The sequence below is a fragment of the Coturnix japonica genome, unplaced genomic scaffold, assembly GCF_054131305.1.
Source record: "Coturnix japonica strain WE unplaced genomic scaffold, WE-NBRP24 Scf072, whole genome shotgun sequence".
In the NCBI taxonomy this organism is placed as follows: domain Eukaryota; kingdom Metazoa; phylum Chordata; class Aves; order Galliformes; family Phasianidae; genus Coturnix; species Coturnix japonica.
In genome coordinates, this window is record NW_028188975.1 from 322,529 (window position 1) to 343,653 (window position 21,125).

Below are 21,125 nucleotides of genomic sequence, written 5' to 3' on the forward strand. Positions count from 1 at the left end.
GGACCCCAAATCACACTGAGATCAATGGGAACCTGAAATCACACTGAGATCAATGGGAACACAAATAACACCTCAATGGGACCCCAAAATGACACTGAGATCAATGGGACCCCAAAAAGACACTGAGATCAATGGGACCCCAAAATGACACTGAGATCAATGGGACCCCAAAATGACACTGAGATCAATGGGAACCCATGGGACCCCAAAATGACACTGAGCTCAATGGGACCCCAAAATAACACCTCAATGGGACCCCAAATCACACTGAGATCAATGGGACACCAAAAGGACACTGAGCTCAATGGGACCCCAAAATGACACTGAGATCAATGGGACCCCAAAATGACACTGAGATCAATGGGAACCCAAAGTGACACTGAGATCAATGGGAACACAAATAACACCTCAATGGGACCACAAAATGACACTGAGATCAATGGGAACACAAAATTACACCTCAGTGGGACCCCAAAATGACACTGAGATCAATGGCACCCCAAAATGACACTGAGCTCAATGGGATCCCACAATCACACTGAGATCAATGGGAACACATGGGACCCCAAAATGACACTGAGATCAATGGGATCCCAAAAGGACACTGAGATTAATGGGAACCCAAAAGGACAATGAGATCAATGGGAACCCATGGGACCCCAAAATGACACTGAGCTCAATGGGAGCCCAAAATGACACTGAGCTCAATGGGAACCCATGGGACCCCAAAATGACAGTGAGATCAATGGGAACCCAGAATGACACCTCAATGGGACCCCAAAACGACACTGAGATCAATGGGATCCCGTGAGACACCAAAACCACAATGAGATCAATGGGAACCCATGGGACCCCAAAAGGACACTGACCTCAATGAGACCCCAAAATGACACTGAGCTCAATGGGAACCCATGGGACCCCATCACAGCACTGACCTCAATGGGACCCCAAAACCACATTGACCTCAATGGGACCCCAAAACCACATTGACCTCAATGGGACCCCAAAACGACACTGAGCTCAATAGGACCCCATGGGACCCCATTACAACACTGAGCTGAATGGGACCCCAAAACTACACTGAGATCAATAGGACCCCATGGAACCCCATTACAACACTGAGCTCAATGGGACCCCAAAATCACACTGAGCTCAATGGGACCCCAAAATGACACTGAGCTCAATGGGACCCCATCACAGCACTGACCTCAGTGAGACCCCATGAGACCCCATCACAGCACTGAGTTCAATGAGACCCTATGGGACTCCATCACAGCACCGACCCCATTGGGCCACTATTAGACCCCATAAGCAGCCCTGACCCCATTGGGCCAACATGAGACCCCATAAAATGCAGTGCCCTATGATGTGACCCCATACACTCCATGTGTCCCTATATGTGACCCCATACACTCCATGTGTCCCTATATGACCCCATACACTCCCATGTGTCCCTATGATGTGACCCCATACACCCCATGTGTCCCTCTATGTGACCCCATACACTCCATGTGTCCCTATATGACCCCATACACTCCCTGTGTCCCTATATGTGACCCCATACACTCCCTGTGTCCCTCTATGTGACCCCATACGCTCCCTGTGTCCCTATATGACCCCATACGCTCCCTGTGTCCCTCTATGTGACCCCATACACCCCATGTGTCCCTATATGACCCCATACACTCCCTGTGTCCCTATATAACCCCATACGCTCCCTGTGTCCCTCTATGTGACCCCATACACTCCCTGTGTCCCTATATGACCCCATACACTCCCTGTGTCCCTATATGACCCCATACACTCCCTGTGTCCCTATATATGACCCCATACACTCCATGTGTCCCTATATGACCCCATACACTCCCTGTGTCCCTATATGACCCCATACACCCCATGTGTCCCTATATGACCCCATACACTCCCTGTGTCCCTCTATGTGACCCCATACACTCCATGTGTCCCTATATGACCCCATACACTCCCTGTGTCCCTATATGACCCCATACACCCCATGTGTCCCTATATGACCCCATACACCCCATGTGTCCCTATATGACCCCATACACTCCCTGTGTCCCTATGATGTGACCCCATACACTCCCTGTGTCCCTATATGTGACCCCATACACTCCCTGTGTCCCTGTATGTGACCCCATACACTCCCTGTGTCCTCCTATATGACCCCATACACTCCCTGTGTCCCTCTATGACCCCATACACTCCCTGTGTCCCTATATATGACCCCATACACTCCCTGTGTCCCTCTATGTGACCCCATACACTCCATGTGTCCCTATATGTGACCCCATACACTCCCTGTGTCCCTATATGACCCCATACACTCCCTGTGTCCCTATATGTGACCCCATACACTCCCTGTGTCCCTATATGTGACCCCATACACTCCCTGTGTTCCTATATGACCCCATACACTCCCTGTGTCCCTCTATGTGACCCCATACACTCCCTGTGTCCCTATATGACCCCATACACTCCCTGTGTCCCTATATGACCCCATACACTCCCTGTGTCCCTATATGTGACCCCATACACTCCCTGTGTCCCTATATGACCCCATACACTCCCTGTGTCCCTATATGACCCCATACACTCCATGTGTCCCTATATGACCCCATACACTCCCTGTGTCCCTCTATGTGACCCCATTCCCTGTGTCCCCCCAGGCCGCAGCAGCCCCAAAGCAGCGTTGCAGCCCTCGTTACCCTCGGATGCAGCATTGGATCCGCAGCCTCCTGGGACGTTGCAACTCCTGCAGCGCTGGCAGCAGCTGTGGCTGGCGGCATTGGAGCGGCAGTACCGGCTGGAGACAGCAATGCAGCGCCTGCAGGAGGTGCGGCTGATGCACTGCGGTGTGAGGGGTGTGCTGGGTGTGCAGGGTGTGCAGGATGTGCATGGTGTGCAGTGAATGCAGCGCATGCAGTGCCTGCAGGGTGTGCAGTGTGTGCTGCGTGTGCAGTGCGTGCAGGGTATGCAGGATGTGCATGGTGTGTAGTGTGTGCAGTTGTCTGCAGTGTGAAATGTGTGTAGTGCATGCAGGGTGTGCATTGTGTGCAGCGCATGCAGGGTGTGCCTGGTGTGCAGTGTCTGCAGTGTGCAGGGTGTGCAGTGCATGCAGTGTGTGCAGAACATGCAGAATGTGCAGGGTGTGCAGTGTGTGCTGGGTGTGCAGTGCATGCAGGGTGTGCAGTGTCTGCAGTGTGCTGGGTGTGCAGTGCATGCAGGGTATTCTGAGTGTGCAGTGAATGCAGGGTTTGCAGTGTGCAGCGTGTGCAGTGCATGCAGTGTGCTGGGTGTGCAGTGCATGCAATGCGCAGTGTGCAGCGTGTGCAGTGTCTGCAGTGTGCTGGGTGTACCATGCATGCAATGTGCTGGGTGTGCAGCATGTGCAGGTCTTGCAGTGTGCTGGGTGTGCAGTGCATGCAATGCACAGTGTGCTGGGTGTGCAGTGCATGCAGTGTATTCTGAGTGTGCAGTGAATGCAGGGTTTGCAGTGTGCTGGGTGTACCATGCATGCAATGTGCTGGGTGTGCAGCATGTGCAGGTCTTGCAGTGTGCTGGGTGTGCAGTGCATGCAATGCGCAGTGTGCTGGGTGTGCAGTGTGTGCGGTGCCTGCAATGTGCTTGGTGTGCATGGTGTGCAGTGTGCTGGGTGTGCAGTGCATGCAGGGTGTGCATTGTGCTGTGTCTTCAGTGTGCTGGGTGTGCAGTGTGTGCAGAGCATGCAGGATGTGCAGTGAATGCAGGGTGTGCAGTGAATGCATGGCGTGCAGTGTTTGCAGGGCATGCAGGGTGTGCACTGAATGCAGGGTGTGCAGTGTGCAGGATATGCAGGGTGAGCATGTGTGCAGTGTGATGGATGTGTGGGGTATGCAGGGCATGCAAGGTGTGCAGTGTGCAGGCTCTGCAGGGCGTGCAGAGCATGCAGGATGTGCAGGGTGTGCAGCACGTGCAGTGTGCTGGGTATGCAGTGTGCAGGGTGTGCATTGAATGCAGGGTGTGCATTGAATGCAGTGTGTGCAGGGTATGCAGAGTTTGCAGGATGTGCAGTGTGCTGGATGTGCATGTTGTGCATGGTTTGCAGTGCATGCAAATTGTGCAGCATGTGCAGAGTGAGCATTGTGTGCAGTGCACAGTGCACGCAGGGTGTGCAGTGTGCAGTGTGTGCAGTGCATGCAAGGCATGCAGCGCTTGCAGTGCATGCATGGGATGGTTTGAAGCTGGGGTGCAGCTGCACGTTGTCGGTCAGGCATCCCATTGCTGCAAGCATGGAGCTGCGGGCACAGCAGCACCCAGATGCTTTGGGTGCCCCATCCAGCCCTGCAGCTGCACAAGGCCGGGCTGCATGCATCCCAGGTGCATTTTGAGGCCTGGAGGCTGCATATGTGCATGCATATGTGCATATGTGCCTGCAGCCCTGCATATGAGGCAGATCTTCATGGCCTTTGGGGTCCCTTTGGTCTGGACACCCCATGGTCCCACCTCAATCCATTCTGTGTCCCGTACACCCCATGGCCACGCGATGCCGGGGGTCCCATACATGAAGCCCCCCCTATGGGTCGAGGTCAGCCCCATATGATCCATGGATGGGATCAGCCCCATAAGCTGCCCCATGGCCTTTGGGGTCCCTTCAGTCTGGACACCCCATAGTCCCACCTCAATCCATTCTGTGTCCCGTACACCCCATGGCCACGCGATGCCGGGGTTCCCATACATGAAGCCCCCCCTATGGGTCGAGGTCAGCCCCATAAGCTGGGTGTTGTGCCCCACAGCTGGAGGCGTTCTCGCACTTTGAGTTCTCGCAGTGGCGGCGGCGCTTCCTGCACTGGATCGCGCAGATGAAATCCCGCGCGCTCGACGTCTTCCGCAGCATCGACCGCGACCAGGACGGACGCGTCAGCATCAGGGAATTCATCGACTGCCTGCAGGCGTCCAGTGAGAGCAACGGGGGGAACGGGGGGCAACACGCCCCAGGGGGGGTCACAGCCCCATTGGGTGTCCCATCTTTATTAGGTGCCCCATTCTTATTAGGTGTCTCGACCCCTTTGGGTGTCCCATCCCTATTGGGTGTCCCGACGCCATTGGGTGCCCCAACCCCACTGGGTGTCCCATCCTTATTGGGTGATCCCACCTCACTGGGTGTCCCATCCCTACTGGGTGATCCATCCTTATTGGGTGTCCCAACCCCATTGTGTGTCCCATGCCTATAGGGTGACCCAATCCCATTGGGTGATCCATCCTTACTGGGAGTCCCATCCTTATTGGGTGTCCCATTCTTATTAGGTGTCTCGACCCCTTTGGGTGTCCCATCCTTATTGGGTGTCCCATTCTTATTGGGTGTCCCATCCCCATTGGGTGCCCCATCCTTATTGGGTGTCCCATTTTTGTTAGGTGTCTCGACCCCATTGGGTGTCCCAACCCCATTAGGTGTCCCATCCTTATTGGGTGTCCCATCCTTATTGGGCTTCCCAACCCCATTGGGTGTCCCATCTTTATTGGGTGTCTCATCCTTATTAGGTGTCTCGACCCCATTGGGTGTCCCATCCTTATTGGGTGTCCCATCTCTACTGGGTGTCCCGACCCCATTGGGTGTCCCATCAACATTGGGTGTCCCATCTTTATTAGGTGTCCCATTCTTATTAGGTGTCCCGACCCCATTGGGTGTCCCATCCCTATTGGCTGTCCTAACCCCATTGGGTGTCCCATCCCTATAGAGTGATCCAATCCCATTGGGTGCCCCATCCTTATTGGGTGTCCCATTCTTATTAGGTGTCTCGACCCCATTGGGTGTCCCATCCCCATTGGGTGTCCCATCCTTATTGGGTGTCCCATTTTTATTAGGTGTCTCGACCCCATTGGGTGTCCCATCCCCATTGGGTGTCCCATCCTTATTGGATGTCCCATTCTTATTAGGTGTCTCAATCCTATTGGGTGTCCCATTCCCATCGGGTGTCCCATCTCTACTGGGTGTCCCATCTTTATTGGGCTTCCCAACCCCATTGGGTGTCCCATCCTTATTGGGTGTCCCATCCCTATTGGGTGTCCCATTCTTATTAGGTGTCTTGACCCCATTGGGTGTCTCATCCTTATTGGGTGTCCCATCCCCATTGGGTGTCCCATCTCTACTGGGTGTCCCATCTCCATTGGGCTTCCCAACCCCTTTGGGTGTCCCATTCTTATTAGGTATCTTGACCCCATTGTGTGTCCCAACCCCATTGGGTGTCCCATCCCTATTGGGTGTCCCATCGTTAATGGGTGATCCCACCCCATTGGGTGTCCCATCCCTACTGGGTGTCCCATCCCCATTGGGTGTCTCATCACTCGTGAGTGATCCATCCTTATTGGGTGTCCCAACCCCATTGGGTGTCCTGACCCCATTGGGTGTCCCAACCCCATTGGGTGTCCTGACCCCATTGGGTGTCCCGTACCCATTGGGTGCCCCATTCTTATTAGGTGTCCCATCCCCATTGGGTGTCCCATCGATACTGGGTGATCCATCCCTACTGGGTGAATCCATCCTTATTGGGTGTCCCAACCCCATTGGGTGTCCCGACCCCATTGGGTGCCCCATTCTTATTAGGTGTCCCATCCCCATTGGGTGTCCCATCGATACTGGGTGATCCATCCCTACTGGGTGAATCCATCCTTATTGGGTGTTCCACCCCACTGTGTGTCCCCCCCCATTGTGCCTCCCCCCCTATTGTGTGTCCCCCATTGTGTGTCCCCCCCTATTGTACATCCCCCCCTTATTGTGTCCCCCCCCATTGTTTGCCCCCATTATGCATCCCCCCCTTATTGTTTCCCCCCTTATTGTGTGCCCCCCCATTGCATCCCCCCCTTACTGTGCATCCCCCCCCATTGTGCATCCTCCTCATTGTGTGTCCCCCCCTATTGTGCATCCCCCCCTATTGTGTGTCCCCCCCTATTGTGCATCCCCCCCCATTGTGTGTCCCCCCCTATTGTGTGTCTCCCCCTATTACATCCCCCACATCATATTGTCCCCCCCCAGAGTTCCCCACCAACGCTCTGGAGCTGGCGGCGGTCGCCAACATCTTCGACGCCAACAACGACGGCTTCATCGACTACTGCGAGTTCATCAGCGCGCTGCACCCCAACCGCGACCCACAGCGCCGCGCACACGACGCCGACCGCATCCAGGATGAGGTGTGGGGAGAGGATGTGGGGTGCTGTGGGGCTGAGACCATGGGGAGATGTGGGGCTGAGACCATGGGGCTGTGCCATGGGGCTGAGACCATGGGGCACCGTGGGGCTGAGACCATTGGGCGATGTGGGGCTGAGACCATGGGGCTGTGCCATGGGGCTGAGACCATGGGGCACCGTGGGGCTGAGACCATTGGGCGATGTGGGGCTGAGACTATGGGGCTGTGCCATGGGGCTGAGACCATGGGGCGCCATGGGGCTGAGGTTATGGGGCGCTGTGGGGCTGAGAGCATTGGGAGCTGTGGGGCTGAGGCCATGGGGCGCTGTGGGGCTGAGACCATGGGGAGATGTGGGGCTGAGACCATGGGGCTCTGTGGGGCTGAGACCATGGGGTGCTGTGGGGCTGAGACCATGGAGTGCTGTGGGGCTGAGACCATGGGGCGCTATGGGGTGAGACAATGGGGCTGAGACCATGGGGCGCTATGGGGCTGAGACCATGGGGCACTATGGAGTGAGACAATGGGGCTGAGACCATGGGGCGCTATGGGGCTGAGACCATGGGGTGCTGTGGGGCTGAGACCATGGGGCACCGTGGGGCTGAGACCATGGGGCGCTGTGGGGCTGAGGCCATAGGGCTGCGCTATGGGGCTGAGACCATGGGGCGCTGTGGGGCTGAGATTATGGGGTGCCGTGGGGCTGAGACCATGGGGCGCTGTGGGGCTGAGAGCATTGGGAGCTGTGGGGCTGAGGCCATGGGGCGCTGTGGGGCTGAGACTATGGGGCTGCACTGTGGGGCTGAGACCATGGAGCGCTGTGGGGCTGAGACCATGGGGTGCTGTGGGGCTGAGACCATGGGGCACGGTGGGGCTGAGACCATGGGTCTGCCCTATGGGGCTGAGGCCATGGGGCGCTATGGGGCTGCGCTATGGGGCAGTGCTATGGGGCTGACCCTGGTGGGACCCCGCAGGTGAACAGACAAGTGGCCCAATGCAACTGCGCCAAGCGCTTCCAGGTGGAGCAGATCAGCGCCAACCGCTACCGCGTGAGTGAAGGGGGAGGATGGGGGGCACGGCGGGGGGTACGAGCACCCAGACCCCATAGTGGGCAATGATACCCCATAATGGGCACCAAAACCCCATAATGAGCTCCAAAACCCCACAAAACCCCGTAATGGGCACCCAAACACTTATAATATAGACCAAAACCCCATAACAGGCGCACAGACCCCCATAATGGGCACCCAAGCCCCATAATGAACACCCAAACCCCATAGTGGGCACCCAACCCCATAATGAGCAACCAAACCCCATAATGGGCAGTAAAACCCCATAATGGGCACCCAAACCCCATAATGGGCAGCAAAACCCCATAATGAGCACCCAAACCCCATAATGGGCACCCAAACCCCATAATTGGCAGCAAAACCCCATAATGAGCACCCAAACCCCATAATGGGCACCCAAACCCCATAATGGGCAACAAAACCCCATAATTGGCAGTAAAACCCCATAATGAGCACCCAAACCCCATAATGGGCACCGAAATCCCAATGATGAGCACCCAAACCCCATAATGGGCATCAAAACCCAATAATGAGCACCCAAACCCCATAATGGGCAGCAAAACCCCATAATTGGCAGTAAAACCCCATAATGAGCACCCAAACCCCATAATGGGCACCGAAATCCCAATGATGAGCACCCAAACCCCATAATGGGCATCAAAACCCTATAATGGGCACCCAAACCCCATAATGGGCAGCAAAACCCCATAATGAGCACCCAAACCCCATAATGGGCACCGAAATCCCAATGATGAGCACCCAAACCCCATAATGGGCACCCAAACCCCATAATGAGCACCCAAACCCCATAGTGGGCACCCAACCCCATAATGAGCACCCAAACCCCATAGTGGGCACCCAACCCCATAATGGGCACCCAAACCCCATAATTGGCAGCAAAACCCCATAATGAGCACCCAAACCCCATAATGAGCACCCAAACCCCATAATGGGCACCCAAACCCCATAATGGGCACCCAAACCCCATAATTGGCAGCAAAACCCCATAATGAGCACCCAAACCCCATAATGGGCACCCAAACCCCATAATGAGCACCCAAACCCCATAATGGGCAGCAAAACCCCATAATGAGCACCCAAACCCCATAATGGGCAGCAAAACCCCATAATGGGAAGCAAAACCCCATAATGAGCACCCAAACCCAATAATGGGCAGCAAAACCCCATAATGGGCATCAAAACCCCATAATGGGCACCCAAAAAACCAAAGTGGGCACCCAAACATTCATAATAGACACCAAAACCCCCATAATAGACAGCAAAACCCCATAATAGGAACACAAACCCCCATAATGGGCACCTAAAACCCAATAATGGGCAACGAAACCCCATAATGGGCGCCAAAACCCCATTATTGGTACCTGAACCCCATAATGGGCACCAAAACCCCATAATGGGCACCCAAACCCAATAAAGGGCACCAAAAACCCAATGATTTGCACCCCAACATCTCTACCCCATAACTGGGCACCCCAACATCACCCCATTACTGGACAACCCAATATCACCCCATAACTGGACACCCCAATATCACCCCATAACTGGACACCCCAACATCCCCCTATTGCCGTACACCCCAACATCCCCCATTACCGTACACCCCAATATCCCCCTATTACCGTACACCCCAATATCCCCTATTACCGTACACCCCAATATCCCCCTATTACCGTACACCCCAATATCCCCCTATTGCCGTACACCCCAATATCTCCCTATTGCCGTACACCCCAATATCCCCCTATTACCGTACACCCCAATATCCCCCTATTACCGTACACCCCAATATCCCCTATTACCGTACACCCCAATATCCCCCTATTGCCGTACACCCCAATATCCCCTATTGCCGTACACCCCAATATCCCCCTATTGCCGTACACCCCAATATCCCCTATTGCCGTACACCCCAATATCCCCCTATTACCGTACACCCCAATATCCCCCTATTACCTTACACCCCAATACACCCCTATTACCGTACACCCCAATATCCCCCTATTACCGTACACCCCAATATCCCCTATTACCGTACACCCCAATATCCCCCATTACCGTACACCCCAATATCCCCCTATTACCATACACCCCAACATCACCCCATTGCCGTACACCCCAATATCCCCCTATTACCGTACACCCCAATATCCCCCTATTACCGTACACCCCAATACACCCCTATTACCGTACACCCCAATATCCCCCTATTACCGTATACCCCAATATCCCCTATTACCGTACACCCCAATATCCCCCATTACCGTACACCCCAATATCCCCCCATTACCGTACCCCCAATATCCCCCATTACCGTACACCCCAATATCCCCCTATTACCGTACACCCCAATATCCCCCTATTACCGTACACCCCAATATCCCCTATTACCGTACACCCCAATATCCCCCCATTACCGTACACCCCAATATCCCCCATTACCGTACACCCCAATATCTCCCTATTACCGTACACCCCAACATCACCCCATTGCCATACACCCCGATATCCCCTATTACCGTACACCCAAACATCCCCTATTACCGTACACCCCAATATCCCCCTATTACCATACACCCCAATATCCCCCTATTACCATACACCCCAACATCCCCCTATTACCGTACCCCCAATATCCCCCTATTACCGTACACCCCAATATCCCCCTATTACTGTACACCCCAACATCCCCCTATTACCGTACACCCCAATATCCCCTATTGCCGTACACCCCATTATCCCCCTATTGCCGTACACCCCAATATCCCCCCATTACCGTACACCCCAATATCCCCTATTACCGTACCCCCCATTATCCCCCTATTACCGTACACCCCAATATCCCCTATTACCGTACCCCCCAATATCCCCCTATTACCGTACACCCCATTATCCCCCTATTGCCGTACACCCCAATATCCCCCCATTACCGTACACCCCAATATCCCCTATTACCGTACCCCCCATTATCCCCCTATTACCGTACACCCCAATATCCCCTATTACCGTACCCCCCAATATCCCCCTATTACCGTACACCCCATTATCCCCCTATTGCCGTACACCCCAATATCCCCCCATTACCGTACACCCCAATATCCCCTATTACCGTACCCCCCATTATCCCCCTATTACCGTACCCCCCATTATCCCCCCCCCGTTTTGGGGCCGTTCCCGCAGTTTGGTGAGTCGCAGCAGCTGCGCATGGTGCGGATCCTTCGCAGCACGTTGATGGTTCGTGTCGGGGGCGGCTGGATCGCGCTGGACGAGTTCCTGGTCAAGAACGACCCGTGCCGAGGTGGGACCCCCCCGTCCCTATAACCACCCCCTATAAGCTCAGGACCAACCCAGCACCCCCCTCCCCCTATAACCCCCCCCCCGATAACCCCCTCCCCACATCCAGGACCCCCCAACCCCTCCCACTCCCCCTATAGCCCCCCCCACCCACATCCAGGACCCCCCAACCCCCTTCTCCCCCTATAATCCCACCCCACATCCAGGACCCCACCCTCCCTATAACCCACCCCCTTATATCCCCCCCACCCCACATCCAGGACCCCCCGACTCCCCCCTCCCCCTATAACCCTCACCCCCGATAAACCCCCCACCCCACATCCAGGACCCCTAAACCCCCCCCACGTCCCTCCGCATCCAGGACCCCCCAACCCCCCCGTCCCTCTATAACACCCCCCCAACCCCACATCCAGGACCCCCAGCCCCCCCCTCCCCCTATAACCCCCCCTCGATAACCCCCACCCCACATCCAGGACCCCCCAACCACCCCCACCCCACATCCAGGACCCCCCCCTCCCTATAATCCCCCCACCCCACATCCAGGACCCCCCAACCCCCCCCTCTACCTATAACCCCCCCAACCCCACATCCAGGACCCCCCAACCCACCCCTATAATACCCAGGACCCCCCAACTCCCCCCTCCCCTACAACCCCCCCCCACCCCACACCCTGGACCCCCCGACCCCCTCCCTTTACCCCCATTATCCCGCAGTGAAGGGTCGGACCAACGTGAAGATCAATGAGAAGTACCTGAGTCCCGACACCTTCGGAACCGGCCGATGCTCCGGGATCCAATCGGCACCATCGTCCAAAGCTCTGTCCCCCAGCCGGTCCAATTCCAGCCTCAGCCTCTACAGCAGCGCATCGGCACCCAGCAGCCCCTTGGCCAGGAAGGTACGGCCGGGACCGGGACCGGGACCGGGACCGAGAATGGAACCGGGACCGGAACCGGGACCGGAACCGGGACCGCCCCGCATCCCCCCGCCCCCCCGATCCGATTCCAACCCTTTTCGGGACTGGAACCGGGACCGGGATCGGAACCGGGACCGAAAACGGGACTGGGACCGGGACTGGAACCGGAACCGGGACCGCCCCACTCCCCCTGACCCATGACCGGAACCGGGACCGAAACCGGGACCGCCCCGCTCCCCCCGACCCGGAACCGGGACCGGAACCGGGACCGGGACCGGAACCGGGACCGCCCCGCTCCCCCCGCCCCCCGACCCGATTCCGACCCTTTTCGTTACCGGAACCGGGACCGCCCCGCTCCCCCCGCCCCCCCGACCCGATTCCGACCCTTTTCGGAACCGGGACCGCCCCGCTCCCCCCGCCCCGGTTCCGACCCTTTTCGTTCCCGCAGTCGGTTCGGCGGCGGACCCGCTCCGGTGATCGCTGCCCTCCCACCCGCGGTTCGCTGCCGCCCGACGGCGCGGAGCTGCGCTTCAACGCAGCCGAGGAGGAACCCCACGCCACCCCACCGGGTGAGTCCCGAGGGGAGGGGAAAGGTGGGTGGGGGTCTAGGGGGTCGCTCGCCGTCCATCCCCATTCATCCCCGTCCATCCCTGTCCATCCCCGTCCATCCCCATTCATCCCTGTCCATCCCCGTCCATTCCCGTCCATCCCCGTCCATCCCCGCTCATCCCTGTTCATCCCCATCCATCCCCATCCATCCCCGTCCATCCCCATCCATCCCCGTCCATCCCCATCCATCCCCGTCCATCCCCGTTCATCCCCGTCCATTCCCGTCCATCCCCGTCCATCCCCGTCCATCCCCGTTCATCCCCGTCCATCCCCATCCATCCCCATCCATCCCCTTCCATCCCCATCCATCCCCGTCCATCCCCATCCATCCCCGTCCATCCCCGTCCATCCCCGTCCATCCCCGTTCATCCCCGTCCATTCCCGTCCATCCCCATCCATCCCCGTCCATCCCCGTCCATCCCCGCTCATCCCCGTCCATCCCCATCCATCCCCGTCCATCCCCGTCCATCCCCGTCCATCCCCGTTCATCCCCGTCCATCCCCATCCATCCCCATCCATCCCCATCCATCCCCGTTCATCCCCGTCCATCCCCGTCCATCCCCATCCATCCCCATCCATCCCCGTTCATCCCCGTCCATTCCCGTCCATCCCCATCCATCCCCATCCATCCCCGTCCATCCCCATCCATCCCCATCCATCCCCATCCATCCCCATCCATCCCCGTCCATCCCCATCCATCCCCATCCATCCCCGTCCATCCCCGTCCATCCCCATCCATCCCCGTCCATCCCCGTCCATCCCCGCTCATCCCTGTTCATCCCCGTCCATCCCCGTCCATCCCCATCCATCCCCGTCCATCCCCGCTCATCCCTGTTCATCCCCATCCATCCCCATCCATCCCCATCCATCCCCGTCCATCCCCGTCCATCCCCATCCATCCCCGTCCATCCCCGCTCATCCTCGTCCATCCCCATCCATCCCCATCCATCCCCGTCCATCCCCATCCATCCCCATCCATCCCCATCCATCCCCATCCATCCCCATCCATCCCCATCCATCCCCGTTCATCCCCGTCCATCCCCGTCCATCCCCGTCCATCCCCATTCATCCCCATCCATCCCCATCCATCCCCGTCCATCCCCGCTCATCCCCGTCCATCCCCATCCATCCCCATCCATCCCCATCCATCCCCATCCATCCCCATCCATCCCCGTTCATCCCCGTCCATCCCCGTCCATCCCCGTCCATCCCCATTCATCCCCGTCCATCCCCGCTCATCCCTGTTCATCCCCGTCCATCCCCGTCCATCCCCGTTCATCCCCATTCATCCCTGTCCATCCCCGTCCATTCCCGTCCATCCCCATCCATCCCCGCTCATCCCTGTTCATCCCCATCCATCCCCGTTCATCCCCATCCATCCCCGCTCATCCCCGTCCATCCCCGCTCATCCCCGTCCATCCCCATCCATCCCCGTCCATCCCCATCCATCCCCGTCCATCCCCGTCCATCCCCGCTCATCCCCGTCCATCCCCATCCATCCCCGTCCATCCCCATCCATCCCCGTCCATCCCCATCCATCCCCGTCCATCCCCGTTCATCCCCATCCATCCCCATCCATCCCCGTCCATCCCCGTCCATCCCCGTCCATCCCCATCCATCCCCGTCCATCCCCGTTCATCCCCATCCATCCCCATCCATCCCCGCTCATCCCCATCCATCCCCATCCATCCCCGTCCATCCCCATCCATCCCCGCTCATCCCCGTCCATCCCCATCCATCCCCATCCATCCCTGCTCATCCCCATCCATCCCCATCCATCCCCGTCCATCCCCGTCCATCCCCATCCATCCCCATCCATCCCCATCCATCCCCGTCCATCCCCATCCATCCCCATCCATCCCCATCCATCCCCGTCCATCCCCATCCATCCCCGCTCATCCCCGTCCATCCCCATCCATCCCCGTCCATCCCCGTCCATCCCCATCCATCCCTGCTCATCCCCGTCCATCTCCACTCATCCCCGTTCATCCCTGTTCATCCCCGTTCATCCCCATCTCTCGTTCCAGATCCACCCGACGGTTCCCCCCTGGAGCGCCGCAGTCCGTGCCGCTGACCCCCCTTCGCCGCCCCACTCAGGACCGTCCCCCCCGGGGCCGGAGGATGAAGACGCCACGGGACCCCCCGGCTCTGACGGCGGCTCCAACGGCAGCTCCGATCCAATGGCTGCGCTGTGGGTCCAGGAGCGCCCTATGGATATATGGATATGCAACCCCCGTCACCCCCCAACCTCCCACCCCACGGCCATGCGCGGCCTCCCGATGTCCCCCCGGCTCATAGTGTCGCCTCGGCTCTCAGCCCAGAAGACCCCCAAATAAAGACCCAAAACGCCATTAATTCACCCCAAAACGCCAGCACCCTGTGCGCCGTCCGCTCCCGGTGGGCTCGGGGTTCCCTCTTGGGCTCACGGCCCTGATTCTGGTGCTACCCCCCCCCAGCCCCTCGGCTCACAGCCTCCCCTCCCCAACCCCCCCAACCCTGGGTGGGGGTCCCTCTTTCCTCATCCCGGGTGGGGGGTCCCTCTTTCCTCATCCTGGGTGGGGGATCCCTCTTTCCTCGTCCCGGGTGGGGGTCCCTCTTTCCTCGTCCCGGGTGGGGATCCCCCTTCCACATCCCGGGTGGGGGTCCCCCTTTCCTCGTCCCGGGTGGGGGTCCCCCTTTCCTCGTCCCAAGTGGGGGATCCCTCTTTCCTCATCCTGGGCAGGGGGTCCCTCTTTCCTCATCCCGGGTGGGGATCCCTCTTTCCTCATCCCAAGTGGGGGGTCCCCCTTTCCTCGTCCCGGGTGGGGGTCCCTCTTTCCTCATCCCGGGTGGGGATCCCTCTTTCCTCATCCCGGGTGGTGGGTCCCCCTTTCCTCGTCCCGGGTGGGGGGTCCCTCTTTCCTCATCCCGGGTGGGGGATCCCTCTTTCCTCATCCTGGGCAGGGGGTCCCTCTTTCCTCATCCCGGGTGGGGATCCCCCTTCCACGTCCCGGGTGGTGTGTCCCCCTTTCCTCGTCCCGGGTGGGGGTCCCTCTTTCCTCGTCCCGGGTGGGGATCCCCCTTCCACGTCCAGGGTGGGGGGTCCCCCTTTCCTCGTCCCAAGTGGAGGGTCCCCCTTTCCTCGTGCCGGGTGGGGGGTCCCGGCTGCGCCCCGCATGTTCCCCGCTCCCCACTAACCGGACGGCAGTAGAGCTGAATGTAACCACGGCGGGGCGCAGCCCCACAATAAACACTCGAGGGCTTTTTCCGTCCGCATCCAAGGGCGGGTCGGGCCGGGCCGTGTGTCTGTGTGTCTGTCTGTGTATCTGTCTGTCTGTGTATCTGTCTGTGTTTGCTGCCGGGCTCCCTTCCAACCCAACGGCACCGGCCCAGACGCGGCGCCGGCCGCATTTGGCAGCGGGTCGGTCCGGGCGCTGCTCCGCGTCCCCTCCCGTGCCAGGAACGCGGCGCTGCGGCTCCTGCCGTGACGGGGTGGGGGATGAGAGGGAGGCGCAGCCCACGCCCACACTGCAACGATGGGATGGGCCGTGGGCTCAGCCCCATCCAGCCCAGCCCCCTCCTATCCCATCTATCCCATCCCATCCCATCCCCACCTCCAAACCCACCTCTATCCCCATCCCATCCCATAATATCCCATCCCATCCATCCCATAATATCCCATCCCATCGCTTCCCATCCCATCCCCATCGTCATTCCCATCCCACCCCCTCTCATCCCCATCCCCACCTTTATCCCCATCCCACCCATCCCACCTCATCCCATCCCATCTTATCCCATCCCATCACCCTCCCATCCCCTTCCCCACCTCTATTTCCATCCCATTCAGCCCATCCCCATTCCCATTCCCATCCCATCCCTTAATACCCCATCCCATCCCATCCCCACCCCCATCCCCTTCCCCACCTCTATCCCCATCCCACCCGTCCCATCCCCATCCCATCCCCATCCCATCCCCATCCCATTCTATCTCCATCCCATCCCATCCCACCCCCCCATACCCATACCCATACCCATACCCATACCCATACCCATACCCATACCCATACCCATACCCATACCCATACCCATACCCATCCCATCCCCAACCCATCCCACCTCATCCCATCCCATCCCATCCCACCTCATCCCATCCCATCCCTATTCACATCCCACTCCCTTTCATCCCTCTCCCATCCCTTCCCATAATATCCTATCCCATTCCATAATATCCCACCCCACCACCTACCCTCTCCCACCCCCATCCCATCCCCATCCCATCCCCATTCCCATCCTTTCCCATCCCATCCCATCCCATCCCACCCCATCCCATCCCCATCCCCACCTCTATCCCCATTCCCATCCCATCCCCATCCCATAATATCCCCCCCCATCCCGCCCCATGCCATGCCATGCTATGCAGTGCCATGCTGTGCTATGCCATACTATGCCATGCTATGCCATGCTATGCCATACTATGCCATGCCATGCCATGCTGTGCCACACCGTGCTATTCCATGCTGTGCCATGCCATGCCATGCCATGCCGTGCCATGCTATGCTGTAGCCACACCATGCTATTCCATGCTATGCCATGCTATGCTGTGCCATACCATGCCATGCTATGTCATGCCATGCTATGCCATGCCATACTATGCCATGCTATGCTGTGCCATGCCATGCTGTGCCATGCCATACTATGCCATGCTATGTCATGCCATGCCATGCCGTGCTATGTCATACTGTGCCATGCCATGTTAACCTATGCTATGCCATGCCGTGTCATGACATGCCATACTGTTCCATGCCGTGCTGTTCCATGCCATGCTGTTCCATGCCATGCTATGCCATGCCGTGCTGTTCCATGCCCTGCTGTGCCATGCCATGCTGTCCCATGCGGTGTTGTGCCATGCCATGCTATGCCATGCCATGCTGTGCCATGCCATGCTATGCCATGCCCTACTGTGCCATGCCATGCTGTGCCATGCCATGCTATGCCATGCCATGCTGTTCCATGCCATGCTATGCCATGCCCTGCTGTGCCATGCCATGCTGTGCCATGCCATGCTGTGCCGTGTTGTGCCATGCCATGCATTGCTATGCCAACCCGTGCCATGTTGTGCTGCACGGTGCCACCCAACGTGCTCATCCCGTGCCTGGATACGGGCATCCTTCCAGCCAACACAACTCCCCCGCACAACAAACACTGCGTCCGTCCCATAGCAGCTCATCCCGCCCTCCTGCACCGCCCGGCGGCTCCTGGTGATGCAGGGAGAGGGTGTGGGGCTGCTGAGGGATGGGGAGGTGGAGTTAAGGTTGGCATTGGGGTTAGGATTGGAGTTATTGGGGTTAGGATTGGAGTTATTGGGGTTAGGATTGGAGTTAAGGTTGGTATTAAGAGTTAGGATTGGAGTTAAGGTTGGTATTAAGGGTTAGGATTGGAGTTATTGGGGTTAGGATTGGAGTTATTGGGGTTAGGATTGGAGTTAAGGTTGGTATTAAGGGTTAGGATTGGAGTTAAGGTTGGTATTAAGAGTTAGGATTGGAGTTAAGGTTGGTATTAAGGGTTAGGATTGGAGTTATTGGGGTTAGGATTGGAGTTATTGGGGTTAGGATTGGAGTTATTGGGGTTAGGATTGGAGTTAAGGTTGGTATTAAGGGTTAGGATTGGAGTTAAGGTTGGTATTAAGGGTTAGGATTGGAGTTATTGGGGTTAGGATTGGAGTTAAGGTTGGTATTAAGGGTTAGGATTGGAGTTATTGGGGTTAGGATTGGAGTTAAGGTTGGTATTAAGGGTTAGGATTGGAGTTAAGGTTGGTATTAAGGATTAGGATTGGAGTTAAGGTTGGTATTAAGGGTTAGGATTGGAGTTAAGGTTGGTATTAAGGGTTAGGATTGGAGTTAAGGTTGGTATTAAGGGTTAGGATTAGAGTTAAGTTTGGTATTAAGGGTTAGGATTGGAGTTAAGGTTGGTATTAAGGGTTAGGATTGGAGTTATTGGGGTTAGGATTGGAGTTAAGGTTGGTATTAAGAGTTAGGACTGGAGTTAAGGTTGGTATTAAGGGTTAGGATTGGAGTTATTGGGGTTAGGACTGGAGTTAAGATTGGTATTAAGGGTTAGGATTGGAGTTAAGGTTGGCATTGGGGGTTAGGATTGGAGTTAAGGTTGGCATTGGGGGTTAGGATTGGAGTTAAGGTTGGTATTGGGGTTAGGATTGGAGTTAAGGTTGGTATTAAGGATTAGGATTGGAGTTAAGGTTGATATTAAGGGTTAGGATTGGAGTTAAGGTTGGTATTAAGGGTTAGGATTGGAATTAAGGTTGGTATTGGGGGTTAGGATTGGAGTTAAGGTTCGTATTAAGGGTTAGGATTGGAGTTAAGGTTGGTATTAAGGGTTAGGATTGGAGTTAAGGTTGATATTAAGGGTTAGGATTGTAGTTAAGGTTGGTATTAAGGGTTAGGATTGGAATTAAGGTTGGTATTGGGGGTTAGGATTGGAGTTAAGGTTCGTATTAAGGGTTAGGATTGGAGTTAAGGTTGGTATTGGGGTTAGGATTGGAGTTAAGGTTGGTATTAAGGGTTAGGATTGGAGTTAAGGTTGGTATTGGGGTTAAGATTGGAGTTAAGGTTGGTATTAAGGGTTAGGATTGGAGTTATTGGGGTTAGGATTGGAGTTATTGGGGTTAGGATTGGAGTTAAGGTTGGTATTAAGGGTTAGGATTGGAGTTAAGGTTGGTATTGGGGTTAAGATTGGAGTTAAGGTTGGTATTAAGGGTTAGGATTGGAGTTATTGGGGTTAGGATTGGAGTTATTGGGGTTAGGATTGGAGTTAAGGTTGGTATTAAGGGTTAGGATTGGAGTTAAGGTTGGTATTAAGGGTTAGGATTGGAGTTAAGGTTGGTATTGGGGTCAGGGTTGAAGATGGATTTAGTGTTGGGTTGGGTTTGGGATTGGGGTTGGGGTTCGGACGGGGTTAGGGGCCAGGGTTAGGGTCAGGGTTGAAGTTGGATTCGGTGTTGGGTTGAGGTTGAGGTTGGGGGTGGGATTAGGATCAGGGTTGGGGTTTAGTTTAGGTCGGGTTAAGGTTGGGATTAGGCTCACTATTCAGGTTGGGGTTTGGTTGAGGTTAGGGTAGAGGTTGGGGTTGGAGTTGGGATTTGGTTTTAGGGTGGGGGTCGGGGTTAGGGTCAGGGTTGAGGTTGGGTTTAGGGTCAGGGTTGGATTTGGGTTGAGGACTGAAGTTGGGTTTAGGGTCAGGATTGGATTTGGGTTGAGGATTGAGGTTGGGTTTAGGGTTAGGTTTGGGGTTATGTGTGGGTTTAGGGTGAGATTGGGTTTAGGATTGAGATTGGGTTTAGTGTTAGGGTTGGGTTTAGGGTTGAGGACTGAGGTTGGGTTTAGGGTCAGGGTCGGGGTTATGTGTGTGTTTAGGGTTGGGATTAGGGTTGAGGACTGAGGTTGGATTTAGGGTCAGGGCTGGGTTTAAGGTTGAGGATTGAGGTTGAGTTTATGGTTAGGGTTGGTGTTCCGTGTGGGTTTAGGATCAGGATTGGGGTTAAGCAAATGATTTTGGCACTGAGGGTTGGGCTCAGGTTGGGTTTAGGGTTGAGGGTTGAGGCTGGGTTTAGGGTCAGGGTTGGGTTTAGGTTTGAGGACTAAGGTTGAGTTTAGGGTTAGGTTTGGGGTTATGTGTGGGTTTAGGGCTGGGATTAGGATCGGGATTGGGGTTAAGCGAATGGTTTTGGCACTGAGGGTTGGGCTCAGGTTGGGTTTAGGGTCAGGGTTGGGTTTAGAGTTGAGGATTGAGGTTGGGTTTAGGGTTGAGGATTGAGGTTGGGTTTAGGGTTAGGTTTGGGGTTCTGTGTGGATTTAGGGTTGTGATTGGGTTGAGGATTGAGGTTGGGTTTGAGGTTGAGGACTGAGGTTGGGTTTAGGGTCAGGGTTGGGGTTTCGTGTGGGTTTAGGGTTGGGATTGGGATTGGGGTTGTGGTTAAGCGAATGGTTTTGACCCCGAGGGTTGGGCTCAGGTTGGGTTTAGGGTTGAGGACTGAGGTTGTGTTTAGGGTCAGGG

The 21,125-nt window shown here is 56.5% G+C and overlaps 1 protein-coding gene across 1 annotated transcript in view; it reads left to right on the top strand.

The window, feature by feature from the left end:
* The window catches only part of LOC107310649 (microtubule-actin cross-linking factor 1, isoforms 6/7-like), an 82,755-nt gene extending 66,387 nt beyond the window's left edge, over positions 1–16,368 (top strand). The window contains exons 30-37 of the mRNA XM_085533974.1: positions 2,688–2,854; positions 4,794–4,956; positions 7,031–7,185; positions 8,150–8,224; positions 11,444–11,561; positions 12,271–12,452; positions 12,919–13,039; positions 15,107–16,368. Coding sequence (XP_085390100.1) covers positions 2,688–2,854; positions 4,794–4,956; positions 7,031–7,185; positions 8,150–8,224; positions 11,444–11,561; positions 12,271–12,452; positions 12,919–13,039; positions 15,107–15,153 — 1,028 coding nt within the window. The 3' untranslated portion in view covers positions 15,154–16,368. The remainder of the gene's footprint in view (positions 1–2,687; positions 2,855–4,793; positions 4,957–7,030; positions 7,186–8,149; positions 8,225–11,443; positions 11,562–12,270; positions 12,453–12,918; positions 13,040–15,106) is intronic.
* The last annotated feature ends 4,757 nt before the right edge of the window (positions 16,369–21,125 follow it).